Raw genomic sequence first — 14,060 nt, forward strand, 5'->3', positions numbered from 1 at the left:
AAACCATTTTAATGATGCTCTCGATGATGACACTTGTTGGCTCCATCTCGGGTCATAATTTATTTAAATGCACAATTGAATGTCGCACCCGGAATATATTTATGCATAAAAAATAGTGTTTGCTAGTCGTGGAAAAAAAAAATTTTTAATGCTGTTTGCAAATATTTGCAAACAGGCCTTCTGGCAAACTCTCACTCTATGAAATGTGTGTGTGTGTGTGACAAATAGCACGAAAGTGTAGTGACACAAAAAGCCACCCTCTTTTCATATGTAAATCTATGAATATTCCCATACAGCACAAAATGTATGAATACAAAAATCCCTCACGAATTGTCAATAAATGCACTTTTAATTATTTCATAATTTCCGGATTATTTGCTCTAACGATCAAAAAAAAAAATCCTCTTTATTTACCTAATTGTAGTTCATTTTGTGTGACATAAAATTATGCAATTCTCCCTGAACTGTGAAAAAGTGAATTTTCATACAATTTTTCATGATGCTCTTAATATGAAATGCGTGCAATTTTTTTTCCAGCAATGATGCGCTTATATTCGGAAAAAATGACGAATCCTGACGGATTGATGGTGATTAAAATGAATAGGGAAAATCCCTGGACTCACCCTGAGAGCCGCCGGGTCATCAATCAGCATTTGCGTGACGTTGTGTGTGGAGTTGTGGGACTTGTCGAAGTACTTGATGGCTCCCTCGATGTCTCCGGACTCGCGCAGCCACTCGGCGTACTTGAAGTACGTGTTCTTCAGGTGCACACGATCGCATTGCTCAGCAATCTGCAGCGCCTGCCGAGGGAATTTCTGTGTGAAATTCAGAGTCTAAAAGCGATTACAGACTTGCCGCTTATCCTCGAATCATCGCGAACGCGGATCAATCCTCCGTGGATGAGCTTGGAATGTGAAAAGGCGAAGATCAGCAATAAGTCGTGGTTGATCTGCACCTTTACACACTCAAAATATGGATTAGCAATAATTCGTGGCTGAACTGGCGCTAAATACACTCAGGAGTTATTCTTTGTCGACACTAGCGACACTGTGCTTGGTGTGTTCAACTGTCAGTTGATTTGCGTACGTCAAAAGCGAGAAATTTTACGTTAAAATCGCGAAAATTGATGACTCGTAGAAGAATTTAATGATTTTTAATAATCCAGGAAATCATTCGCAAGAGATTCGCCATTTTGCGCCTCTCCTGAGTCGCGCATGTTTCGGCGCATTTTCGCACGAGCGCGCTGCCGTCGGGAACCCCTGAAAAATCGGCTGAACCTTCGATATATCGAGGGATTATTCGCGTTTTCTGGCTAAGCGAACTGTCAGTCGTACACACTCGCGCTCTCGCTTAACCTCCCGTGGATCATCAGCAAGTCTGTAATCGCTTTAAGGAATCTTTCTCTCTCTCTTCTCACCTCCTCGAAGCGCCCGCACGCTTGCAGCAGACGATTCAACAGATCATATCGGCCGCACTTCTTGTACAGCGCCTCCGCCTCCTCAATCATGTCCAGCTCAATGGCCAGCACGGCGATGCGCGCCTCGTCCTCCAGCGTGTCGTCCTCCATCGCGCGCCGCAGCGCTCTCACCGAGGAGGCGCGCTTCAGGTGCCCCAGACACACTTTCGCCACATCCAAGCGGCCCGTGTGAACGCACATCTGCGCCAAATTGCGCCACACAGCCTCCGACTGGATGGATTTGATACATCTGCAATTGAAATTGAACATCGATAGGGCGAATTGGAGAGCTTTAGCCCATTTTTTTCCCCGCGTATTTATATCGCTCCATTTATCGCGCGCGCTCGAGAGTCGCGCGAAGAACGAGAATTTCCTCCAAATTGGGCATTTTTTGCGGCAAACACAAAAAGCCAAAACTATATTTTAGTTGATGAGAATTTTTGTGGTATTAAAATTTCATTGGCAAAATTGTTGATGCAAATTCAAATTTCATTCATGATTATATGCAATAAAATTATGGCAGATATTTTTGCGTTTTTTTTTTTTTAATCATTTGAACACACTTTGGCGTGGAAAAAAAACTACCTCGCAGGGAAAAACACTCCAGCGAAAGGTTTTTCATTCTGAAAACATTTGTACTTGTTTGACTTTTTCCACTTTTTTCCACTTTCTTGGAAAGCAATTTGTGATTCTGTCATCTGAACTTCTCGGAAACGTTATTTAAAGCGAGAGTTCTTCAAGTCACAAAGAGCATTAAAATTGCCATTGTCTGAGCTTTAAGGATTTCTTACTGATTCTTTCATTTCATTCTACTGAAGAATCATTTAATTACAAAAGATTTGGAGAATTGTAGTGAAATTTATGCTTACATTTTCTGGTAAAACACTTAAATGTTTCAAATAGTTAACTAACACATTTTTAACATTCCTTGTTTGAGTTGGAAGCGCTCAATTCTTCACATTCTCATTCCTGAATAAGACACTCTTGGCGAATCCCTCGCCATAATCCCTGCAAAAGGAATTAAAGAGTGAATTCAGAAGAGCACTAAATCTCCCCCGATTGCGCGCCCCTTGTCGCGTATCGCGCTTTGAACATTAGCGCGAATCAATGCATAAAAAATGACTCCCCGGGTGCAGATTTGACTGTCGGGCGGGGAGAAAGGATGTGCGTGAAAAAATCAAAACAAATAAACCTGAAAGCGTGGTCCATATTCCCTTGGGCAACATTCAAGCTGAAATCCAGCACCATTTTTCGCGTTGATGGGTCGCATTTTTCAAGCCCTTTGAAATCTCGCAGAGCAATCCGTCCGATATTATTGATTCGCAGCGTTATCTGGGCACGGAAGAGAGAATGTGTGAGAAATTGACTGGCATTCGCACCTACTCGAGTGGGGTCTTACGATGTGTGGCGCACACAGGTTGACCAATTGCTCCCCGGGCGACAGATTGATGGTCTCCAGCTCCTGCAGGCCTCCGCGCTCCGACACGAACATCACGCACGCCTGCGACTCCGTCACGGTCTGCATGTGCGACTGGCGCTCCTCCGTGGTGCGCGACTTCTGCTGGATGCACCTCACCTCGCACACCAGCAGCCGCGCGTCCTCCGCATCCCAGCGGAACGACACGGGCAGCCGCGCGAAGAAGCTGTCGTGCCGCGTGACGGCGCTGAAGAAGTCAAACGGATGCACCACGTCCTTCTCAATGTCCCACAAATACAGCTTCCCGTCCGGCAGCAGACTCTCCGTGGCCACGCTGGCCGCCAAGTGGCTGCCGCGCAGATTGCTCCTGGCCACGATGAACTCCCCGAAGCTGTCGAACATGCTGTGTCCGGACTTTGGCGCCGTGACCAGCTTCGGCTCATGGCGACTCACGTCGTAAATCTTGAGATAGCCATTCATCGTGAACAGTGTCAGGTAGCTGCCCGTCAAGTCCGCCCCGATTGGCTTTCCTGCGTCCAAAACGGAAGTGGGCAATTACTGTGGGAATTTGCATTGCCAGCCTCACAATCGCCCAGCACGATTTATAGGCTCAGCGGGAGGGGGGAGGCGGATAATTTTCTCTCGCAGCTCCTCAATTTGTCGTCTTGACTGCACACTTGAAGCAGTCGCAACGGAGAGACATTCGCGCGATGAAGTGTACTTTTTAGTCATTTTAACAAGAGCTAAACTGAATGGCAAATTGCAAGCAAATTCTCTTGTAATTGCGACCACTCACAATTCATCATTCCACACGCGTACACAACATCACTAGAATCTCCCTGCCTTGCTCACTAAATTTCCCTATCCTAACGAGATTGGTGATTTAAGGCGATTTCAGGTGTAAAATATTCATCACTGTCTTACCTTCGGTGTCCTTAAAGGCTATCTCCTGCAGCAGGACACCCCCGAGGGAGACAATTCTCACGTCGTTGGACGTCAGCAGGATGAGATTCTGCTCATGCAGGAATAATTGCAGACACTCGGCAATAAAACTCTGATGAGTCTTCACTTTGAGTTGCCCCCCTTTGCCGCCCAATTCGTCCTCCGTCGCCACCTTGAACACCGTCACGCTCTTCCCATTCGACACGGCGATGAAGCCTTCGGACAGCGCCAGGCTGGTCACGGCGATGTCCGACTCCAGAGTCTTTGTCTTGCCCGCCGCGTGCTCAATCGCGCACTGACTGATGCTCTTCTGCACGGCCCACAGATTGCGACAGTGCGCGGCGGCCAGCAGCTGTTCCTTGAGGATGAACACATTGGAGATGCAATTGGCCACGATGCACGACTGCCCGATCTCCGTGACGCCCCACGAGCACTGCTTCACGGATCCGCGGACGGTTGTGACGTTGTTCAGCTGCCACACGTTCTCCGGCGACGCGTCTGGGGAGTAATTCATCCGGCGCCAGTTGTAGAGATTGCCCTGATTTGTGCCGGCGCAGAGAGTTTGAGTGTCCGGACAGAAGGCGAGGCAAGTGAAGGCTTCCGAGGCGGATTTCTGCACCTGAGCGCCGGCATCTGACGTCTCCATGGGCAAGAGGAAGTTGTCACTCGTGTCAATGTCCCAGATTCTCACACTCAGATCGCCCGTGATGATGGCAAGAGCGCTTCCCGCCCAGGAAATCACGCCGTTGCATCCGGGCTTCCTTCCACTCAGCTTCACCCTGTCCAGCTCCGTGAGACTCCCGCCGGACTCCACGAAGTAGTGCGCCACCGTCATGTCCTCCATCAGCGTCACGATGGCGTCCCGCTTCGGGTGCCACAGAACCTGCGTGATCGGCGAACTCTCCAGGCGCAGCACTTCTGTGCACGTTCCCGCCTGATTCACGTAAAACATCGCCCCGGATTGCGTGCCCACGTAGAAGCAGTGATTGTCCTTCACGCCAGCGTGCGTGAGTCCGCGCGCCGCTGTCCTGGGCCGCCAATTCGTGAGCGTGTCCAAAGCGGATTCATCTCCGGCCACCGCGGCTCTTGCCAGGTTCGTCAACTCGGCGGCCACGGGACTCTGCACGTGGCGGCGGAACGTGACGTGCAGGAAGGGATCGCGCAGGTCGTGCGTGAAGGCCGTGAGGAATTGGCCGTGCGCGTCGCAGCGCCAGCCCGTGAGCACGCCCATCGAGTCGCCGCTCACGAGCCGACCGCCCACGCTGGACTCGCTGAACGCCAGCAGCACGATGGGGCTCTTGTGGGGCCCCTTGATGGACGCGAACTCACGCCCGCCCTCCGTCCACGTGAGCACGTCGCCGTTCTCCCAGCCGCTGACCTGCAAGAGAGAAATTTAATTGCATTTCCTCTCTCATTTCGAACGCATTTTTTAAGCTTCTGTGGCTTTTTATTGCATAATTGTCTTCCGAGATAATCTGCGGAACAATTCTTTACCTGAATAACTGGAAAAACAACCCAGAAAAACGTTCAGAATGTGGGATTTTGAGAACGTTCGCAATTTTATGATTACTTTTGCTTCTCTTTCTTTGAAACAATGGACAGAAAAATTGGCAAAAGATACGCAGATTGTTCAGAGATTACAGTAAATGTGACAAAATCGCTATCAAGCCAAACAGATAAATTCTGATCACGATTGATAAGGCAAAAAACCGTAAGATTTCAAGGATTTTTGAATTTTTGTAAAACTGTAAATTGATGTTTCATCTTGTGTTTCATGCTCAAACATGAAACATTCGACGACCATTTCCATGAAACATGCTTTCCTATAGGAATTTCTTCAATTTTCTCAACTCACCAGAAGCTTCTTCTCCGGATGCCACGCCAGGGCAGTCGCCTGAGACACTGGATTCACCGGGAAGGTGACATTTGGAATGGTTTCTCCCTGCGAAGATCAGTAATTGCGGAAAACTTTATCGTTCTGGGGAAATGTGAAGCCAACTCACCGTGTCACTGAAAATCGTCACGGAACCTCCTCTGTCCTGACTGTAGTACGCCACGGCCAGGAATGGCTCCTGTCTGTGCCACACGGCCACCGTGCTGACCGCATCCTGGTCGGGAAACTGCACTTTTGTGTCGAAGAAGAGAGTCATTGCGCGAGCGAACAATTCCGGCTTCGCCTTCAACAACAAACAGTTACCATGACGACTGCAGCCAGAGTTGCCCGATGAGCGACTCGCCGAGCGAAAGTGAACGAAAGCCGTTGGCGGGAAATACAAATGCTTGAGCATGCACATCACTTTTATTTCCATATCAATGCTTTTATAAATTGCAAATAATGCCTATGCAAATGGATTAATTACGATTATTTTGCTACAATTCCTTCATCTTCACATTCTGAAACTGCGTTGAAAAATCTTCAGCATTGTATAAAATTGTTTAAATACTTTTTATCATACTTTTTTTCTTGTAGTTTCTTTTCTCCATCCATATAAAATGTAAAAAAGTTGTTTTTTTTTATATATCCGAATATGTCCCTAAAAATTACACAAACTTGTTTATCAAATATTACATCATTGTTTCTTTATCAAAAATTGCTCTACATCGAAAAAGGGAGGCTCAATAAGAAAGGAGTTTTTGCGAAGAGAGTCGCATTTACACAAATGGAAGTGTCTTTCATCAATCTTTTTCTCCTACAGATTAATATAAAACCGACTAGTTTGGATTTTTCCTTTTTTTTTTTGTTCATTTCTATGTCTCCGTTAAATCAAATACTATGACGGTTAAATAAAATATCACAACACACAATTTCTTTTAAGCAAAAATGTCATCTTGGAGAATATTTTCTTTCAATTACAATGAATAAATTCAAAATGGAATAAGAGATACACTGTGTTTTCAGCCCTTAATTACATTACTACTAACTTGGAATATGTCTTGCAGTGTTCAATCTGTTCACTGGCTCAGAGTTGCAGAGTATATTTTTGTTGCGTTAGAAAAATCGTCATGATCCGCGCACGTCAAAATCTCACGATATGTCTTCGCGAAAGTCGGCAGAAATGCGATAAAAATTGCAGAAAAGGCGCGAACGAGCGCGAAAATGGCTTTCCCCACGGGCTCTTCAGCCCTCCCACTCATCCTCATCCACGCCGTTCTCCGTGTCGTACTCGATCTTGGCCAGATTCGGCTCCATTCGGGCGCTGAGACTCTTCTGGATGTCCTTCTCGCGCTGCTTCGTCACGTCGCTGCGGAACATCATGCTGGCGCCCGGATGAGGCGGCGGAATTGCCTCAGCAGCAGCAGATTCAGGAGCCTTGGCAGCGTCCGACTTCGCGGGCAGTTTGCTGGATGACACTGCAGGAGGAGAAGAGACGCAAAGGATGTGATAAGCAAACGTGTTAAGTGAATGATGAATTTCTACTCACAACACGCCATTCCCTCCGGCTGCAGGCTGACCTTGCTGGGCGCCTTGTCCTTGCCGGCGAACCACTCCTTGGCACTCAGGCTGGGGGCCCACGTGACGCGCGTGGGCGGGAAGAGATCGTCCTGGAAGAGCTCGCTCTTGAGCCGCGGCACCGTGAAGCTCAGCCACTCGATGGTGTTGTTGGTGAGACGCAGAGCTCGCGCGAACTCCACGCCGGCCACATTGCACTGGTTCTTGGGCAGGAAGCTCAGTCCCTGGTGCACCGAGACGCCGCGATGGTGCGACAGCGGGCAGATGTGCGGCGCTTCGTCGGTGATCTCGAAGCTGAACACCGTGGAGTCGCCCTTGCCGGTGAGGAAGAGCGTCGAGCTGTCCTCGTCGTAGAACGGCACGAGAATGGCAGGTGACACGTCGATGCCGATCGTGTTCAATGGCACACCCAAGTTGTCTCGCTGGTAGATTGTGATCTGGCGCTCTGACACCTTATCGAAGCCCGTCACGACGATGAACTCACCGTCCAGCGCCCACACGACGCGCGCCCCGCGCGTGCCCACGGGCCCGGGCCCCTCGGCCACCGGCTCGCCCGACTGGCGCGGATTGAACACTCTGAGACGCCCGTCGCGGCACACAGACGCACCGCGAGTGCCGCACGGACTCCAGGCGAAGCTGAAGATCTGATCCGTGTGGCCGTGCAGCACAAGACGCTCCTGCATCTCCACCAGATCCCACAGCTTCAGCGTCATGTCGTAGCTGGCCGTGAGCAGGACGTCGCTGGCGCTCGGGTGGAAGCGGATGAAGTAGATCTTGTCCGAGTGCGCCACCAGCTCCGAATGCGGCGTGTTGATGGGCTCCGTGAGTCCACCAGCCGGAATCATCCACAGTCTCACGATGCCGTCATCGCACGCCACCGCCAGGCGGCTGGGATTGAAGGGATCCCACTGGAAGTCCATGATGTTGCTCCCGTTGACCAGCGACGGGATCACACCGTCCGGCAGACGTCCGCACTTCTCCAGCTCATAGATGGCAATCTTCCCGCCCGGCCCCGCCAGCGGCACAGCCACGCGCTGCGCATTCCCGTGGAACCCATCGCACTCGCCCGGCAGCTGGCGACTGATGTTCCGCACATTCTCAATGCTCGTGGACTTGTGTCCCGGCGTGCCCTTCAAGTGCCGATACTTGGACACTCGCCCGAACACCGTCGACGTCCTCTTGCCCGTCTTTGCACTCGACGCCGTGTCGCCGTCCACGACTGTGGCTTGCGGCGCCGGCGCTGCGTGTTCCTCCTCCTTTCCATTCCACTGCTTCAGGGAATTGCGGCGCCGCAGAGGCGTCGGCGACGCCGCCTTCTCCTCCTGAATGCTCATCGAGCGATGCTCGTACATCTTGCGACGCTCAGCAATGGATGTGGCAGCGTCAGAGCGATCATCCTCAGCCTCGTCAGGCTTCTTCTCCACAGACTCACGCACATCGACCACTTCAGGCTCAGCAATCTCAACCGGAGGCTCGCACTCGGTGCTCTCCATCTCAGGAGAGTCATCTGGAGGAGAGATAATTGGCGGTTCATTGGAAAGATCTCGTGATCAGCTACAACATATCTAAATTTGAGGGCAATCCAAGCCATAAGGCTTGAGCAAATGAGGAAAATGTGTTTTTGGGGTGTTCAAAATGGCGGAAAAAACTGCCCCATCAAGCCTATAATAATGTAACTTTCTCACCTGTCTTCTCTTCGGAATTCTCCTCCGTTTTCTCCGGTTCTGTATTGGAATGCGACGAATACTGATCAGTCTTCTCTTGATCGCCATTCCCACCATTTGCCGACTGTTGCTCAGTTCCCGGAACTTGAGGAACCGAGAAGACCTTGTCAAAGGAGAACTTCTCCGATGATGTGCATCCGACAAAGGGTTTCGGTCCCAAGCGAGGCTGCAAGAGAAAGACACGCCATCAAATCAAACGATCAAACAAATCACTTCAAACACAAACACACACACAGATAAAAATCATACTGAAAAACCAGTGGAAAAAAACAACTCAAATAAGAGGAAAATTTGTGCCTTGTGCGAATAAACCAAGAAAACAATATAATCTCACGTGTGGAACAATGGAAAAGTGGTGAGAAAAGTGAAACAGAAAAGAACCAAAATCACGCCACAAAACGCCACACCTTGTATCCACCGCTGACGGCGGTGATTCTTGGCCTGGGACTCGGACGCGGCGCGCAATTCCCAGAGCCGCTGCTCGAATCCTCAGACGAGTAGTCACTGATGGAGTTCGTGCGTGACGTGCGCGGCAGCGGAGTCGGCGGGATGACGACTTGACGTCCAATTTCCGCCACTTTGTCCACGCGATCCTCATCACTGTTGTGCTCCGTCGCGTCGCCATTCGACTCCTTCACGTCCACGACAATCTCCGGCTCCGCGCCCTTGCCATTCTCCTCCTCCTCCTCGTCCTCCTCCTCACCCTTCAGCTCACCCTTGTCGCACTTCTCCGCCGCAATTGGCGTCTTGTTGTACTCCTCCATGTGCTTGATCTTGTCCTTAATCGGAATGTACGATGCCTTAATCATGGGCGACTCCTTGAGCTTCTTCGGCTCCTCGGCCGCACTTCGCGCTCTGTTGCTCATGTTCTCAACCATTTCCATCAGATTTCCACGATGAATCTACCATTAGTTAGTGGTTTTTGCACACAAATATCAATGGAAAATGCCCACAAGCGAAGGATTTCGCGAAGAGATCAAGGAAAATGTGGATTAAGGCTAGCCGAGATTTACTGTAGCTTTTTTGTACATTTTTTCATCGAAATACTTTAGATTTCGTAAAAATCAGTTTGTACGTAGAACAAAATTCTAAAACACGAAAAAATGACTCATTTTTCGTCATATTTAGCCACTCTGAGTCAAGTTTAGTTGATTTTGCGCGAATATTAGCTGTGATGTAAATCCCAGACTAGATAAAATTGTTAAAATGCTTCACCCAAAATCCCTAACAAGAGTTGGAAAAACATTCTCTCTGACTCAGTTGGACAATCATCAAAATCTGTAACTTTTCCAACTCTGTTGCGACAAAAACAGTGAAATCTTTGCTGGAAAAACTCACCGTAATTGGCTGGGCGCCCAATTCCCGCTTGGCAGGGTCGAGACTCATCTTGGGCACCGGCAAGTTCGTCCCTTTCAGCCACTGAGCCGCCGTCAAGTCCGTCCTGAAGCCCACCGTGTCCGGATACAAGTCGCTATGGAAATCCCTGTAAGTCTTCCGCGGCACCTGATACATAATCGGGATGACGGAGTTGGAAGTGAGCTGCAGAATCCTGTTCACCTCGCCCTCCATCACTCTGAGCGCTCTCTTCGGCACCAGACACGCTCCCTTCGTCTGCTCGCCCGTGTGCCGCAGCCCCTCAATCAAGTGGGGCTCCTTCTCCGTCACCTCCAGATACGAAATCGTGGAATCACCCTTGCCGGCCAGGAAGAGCATATTTGTGTCGGCATCGAACAATGGCATCAGAATTCCAGTTGAACAGTCAAGCTCGAGAGTCTTTTCCGGCACGTGGAAGTTCCTCACATCGCGAATGATCACCTGACGCAGTCGCTGAGCATCGAAGCCCGTGGTGAGAATGCGATTCTGCTCGCCCAGCCACACCACACGCGAATCCTTGATACTCTGATGACTGTCAGCCGCCAAGGCGATGGGCTTGTTGGCTCTCGGATCCACCACGCGAATCATCTTGTCTTTGCACGTCGTCGCCAGAACTGTGCCGTCTCTTTTCCAGCTCACTGACTGGATCACTTCCGGATGCTCATTGTTCGCTGGCGGACAGAAAGCGAGAGTGTGATTAAAATGACAATTACATACAAGAGAGCCTAGCAAAGTTCGCAAATACAATTCTTATCTCTCTTCCTCTCCTTGTTCAACACAAGAATAATGGCTCAATCAAGTGCAACTACTGAATTTTACAGCCAATTGATACGAATCATTGAGCAATCTCGGAGGAAGCTGCACGAGCCTTTCCAGTGCGGAATAATATTATTTTTAATCCCATTATGTTAACTCCGCACACACACTGACTGACTGACTCTCTCGGAGAATATCTCGTCAAACTCACTCTTCTCGCAGTGTCTAATCAGTGAAGCTCATCGTGTTAATGCTAATAGAAAAATTCCTACAAGATTACATAACAATAAGTTGTAAGAAAATAGCACTTGAGAGCTTCTTCTTCAGCTCAGACGATGATGAATTGTGTGGCTTAAGTGCTCGCATTTCTGCACTGACGGAAAGAATGAAAAGCATTTCCGAGCGCAGAAAATCTTGCGCGAACAACAGACACCAATTTAACAGTCGAGGGAAAACAATGTGGCTAATCTTGGGAGTTGATGATTAAACGGAAACATACTTGAATTCATACTGAAATCTTACGTTTTAAGGACTTGAAGCGACATCAATTGGGGTTTAGACTAAATTTCAGGTCGATTAGCTTGGCAGTGAGAGGGAAAAGAAGGGCGGAAGACTTACAGAACGCCTCCTCCTGCACCGTGATGTCCCAGAGGTTGATGGTGCCGGCCGAGGTGGAGTGCAGCAGGCAGTCGGCCGTTGGGTGGAAGCCCACGCGCTCGATGCGGCGCTGCTTGTGTGAGAACGTGCACTCGGGATTGGTGATGGACGTGGTGAGGCCCTTGGGCGGGATGTGCCAGATCTTCACCAGGCAGTCCTGCGAGCCCGTGGCCAGCACGCCGTCGTGGAAGGGCGAGAACTCCAGGTCCGTGACGGTGTCCGAGTGCGCGTGCAGCAGCGGCATCGTCTTGCTCTTCCGGCCGCAGTCGTCGATGGGCAGCACGGCCAGACTCGTGCCCGTGTGCTCCCAGTTGAAGGCCATGAAGGCCGCCGAGGCGGCGATGTTGCTGCCGTGATTCTGGTACGAGCCCACGATGATGTCCCGGATCGTGGCCTCGGGCTTGGGGACGATTGGGGCGGCATTCTTGTACTTGGATGCCTTGAAGCGCCACGCCATTGTTTACCCACTGGAAAATCAATAAATCCACTTGAGCACGAGGGGCTCCTCATCCGGCACTCGCGAGAACAATGCACAAAGCAGTGAGAGTCCTTTCGGAGCTCGTCATCTGCGCTTAAATGGGCAGGTGAGCGCCGAGGGGCGCGCAAAAGGGGATTCGACGGACATTTGTGCGGAAAATAACTAAAATCGACAGTCAAAGGACTAATTAGTCAATATAAGTCCTATTTTCCCCTAAAATTGTGTCAAATAAAGATAAATAAATCCATTAGAAATCGATTTTGACCGGGAAAAAGTTGAAAAAGCGTCTTAAGTCGCAACTTTATGTAGTAAGAAATTTCTTTTTACAATAATTCTTCTATATTCTTTCAAACTATTAACACTTTAAAGTGTTTGCTTTACAATTTACTGTGAAAATACAGCTTTTCGTACGCGGCCTGAATATTTTAAGAGTGTTTATTTTGACTGAAAATAATTGCTGTAAAATGTCTGCGACTATTAATTCTCAACGTATACTTAAGATTCTTAAGTGAATCATTTAAAATCGTGTTTTGATAAGAAAACTAATGAAAATGATAACATTTTATTTGGCATTGGAAAAATTCGGTAATCATTTCATGAATGAGTCAGATTTGATTATCAAATTTGCAATTATTCGATTTCCACGAAACGCTTAATCTGTACTTTAGCCTTATTGCCTTAAATTCTTTGCTTTAAAGATCCCTTAATTGAGAAATGCCAAGACTTTTCCAGCCGCGTGCAAGAAATTTGTTTGCCAGTGTCTCAATGACAAACCCTTTCCTTGTCAGGTGTAGCGAATGATTTTCTGGCAATTTCACGGTCTCTTCGCCCCCGCGAAAGACGCCCACGTCGGAAGTGGCCGAAGAAGAGTCTCCGGAAGCGATTTGAGCCACCCTCGCGGCACTCGAGCGGCCACAAGAGCCCCAAAAGAGCCGCCAAAGGAGCGTCTCTCACCCCATCAGCAGGATCAGCCCGCAATGCGCTCAATTCCGGGGATTTTCCACTCCGGTGACATCATCCGGCGACTCACCGCACCCCGGAAGCCCCGCGTGAGCCGGTACTTTTCCACAGCGGCCCCGGAGGCGCTCCTCCGGCCGCTCGCGGACGCTTCAAATTACCTTTGCGCAAGTTCGGTGAAGGATGTTTTGTTTGATGTCGCCGCCGAGAGGAAGTGCCGCACAAAACACGGGATTTTCACGGGTTTTCTCACCATCTACCGGAACCCACCGACTGAATGTCACTCACACAGCACGCCGACACACTTTTCCGTAATTTTTGCACAATTTCGCGTGCGTTTGAGCGCGAATTCAGAGGAAATTGCGAGGAAACTTTACGCCCTTCCGACGACGTTTGAGCGGCTCTCTCGCTCTTTCCCAGTGGCGGCGCGCTTCGTTGAGTTTCACGATCAACGAATGCATGGAAGCGCCGGAGGTTTTCTACGCGTAGAAAAGTCGGGTACTTTACTCCAGAGGAGAAGACGATGCGAAAAAGCGGGAAGAAGCGAAAATGGCTTCTTCGGTCTTCGGCACAGGGGCTTAAAGATTATTTGAAACTGGATTTGAAATTGAAAATTCGGAAAATGAAAGACAATGGTTTATTTAGTGGTTTACACACGGTCTGGCCCACTAAAATAAGTTAATTTGCCTCAAAACAGCACAAATAGAGTCAAACAAATTTCAGATGTTTAGGATAAGTTTTGACAGCAATGTCAATGAGTTTTCCCTCCTAGAACCCCATTGACACGTCACTAACACCCTGGCAAACATCGCGCCGAGAGCGAATTCACGTTCAAATCGTCCGATCGT

At 49.2% G+C, this 14,060-nt stretch overlaps 2 protein-coding genes across 3 annotated transcripts in view; both read right to left on the reverse strand.

Moving 5' to 3' along the window:
- Positions 1-5,965, reverse strand: part of LOC132262037 (intraflagellar transport protein 140 homolog) — a 50,876-nt gene extending 44,911 nt beyond the window's left edge. Inside the window, exons 1-7 of the mRNA XM_059761155.1 lie at positions 5,819-5,965; positions 5,671-5,757; positions 3,798-5,193; positions 2,856-3,403; positions 2,649-2,788; positions 1,418-1,706; positions 624-800 (exon numbers count right to left, since the gene is read on the reverse strand). Coding sequence (XP_059617138.1) covers positions 624-800; positions 1,418-1,706; positions 2,649-2,788; positions 2,856-3,403; positions 3,798-5,193; positions 5,671-5,757; positions 5,819-5,965 — 2,784 coding nt within the window. The remainder of the gene's footprint in view (positions 1-623; positions 801-1,417; positions 1,707-2,648; positions 2,789-2,855; positions 3,404-3,797; positions 5,194-5,670; positions 5,758-5,818) is intronic.
- Positions 5,966-6,100: 135 nt separating this feature from the next.
- Positions 6,101-13,609, reverse strand: LOC132262611 (coronin-7). 2 transcript variants are annotated; one of them, XM_059761926.1, is made up of 6 exons: positions 13,374-13,609; positions 11,739-12,244; positions 10,329-11,035; positions 8,952-9,156; positions 7,238-8,773; positions 6,101-7,166 (listed from the first exon to the last, which is right to left on the reverse strand). In XM_059761926.1, exons 2-6 carry the CDS (start codon positions 12,232-12,234, stop codon positions 6,934-6,936), a joined length of 3,177 nt encoding a protein of 1,058 aa, XP_059617909.1. In that variant the 5' UTR covers positions 12,235-12,244; positions 13,374-13,609; the 3' UTR covers positions 6,101-6,933. The 2 variants fall into 2 exon arrangements, with proteins under 2 accessions (XP_059617909.1, XP_059617910.1); XM_059761927.1 differs by lacking the exon at positions 13,374-13,609 and having other exon boundaries at positions 11,643-11,756.
- Positions 13,610-14,060: the final 451 nt, after the last annotated feature.

This window comes from Phlebotomus argentipes, unplaced genomic scaffold, assembly GCF_947086385.1.
Source record: "Phlebotomus argentipes unplaced genomic scaffold, Phlebotomus argentipes genome assembly contig_15, whole genome shotgun sequence".
NCBI classification, from domain to species: Eukaryota; Metazoa; Arthropoda; class Insecta; order Diptera; family Psychodidae; genus Phlebotomus; species Phlebotomus argentipes.

Bases quoted from the DNA above. Each gene is read 5' to 3' on its own strand.
- LOC132262611 (XM_059761926.1), bottom strand. From the start codon at position 12,234: ATGGCGTGGCGCTTCAAGGCATCCAAGTACAAGAATGCCGCCCCAATC. The intron at 11,036-11,738 runs GTAAGTCTTCCG...TCTGTCCGCCAG, and splicing joins GGTGCAGGAGGAGGCGTTCT to CGAACAATGAGCATCCGGAA. The intron at 8,774-8,951 runs GTGAGAAAGTTA...TCTCTCCTCCAG, and splicing joins GAATTCCGAAGAGAAGACAG to ATGACTCTCCTGAGATGGAG.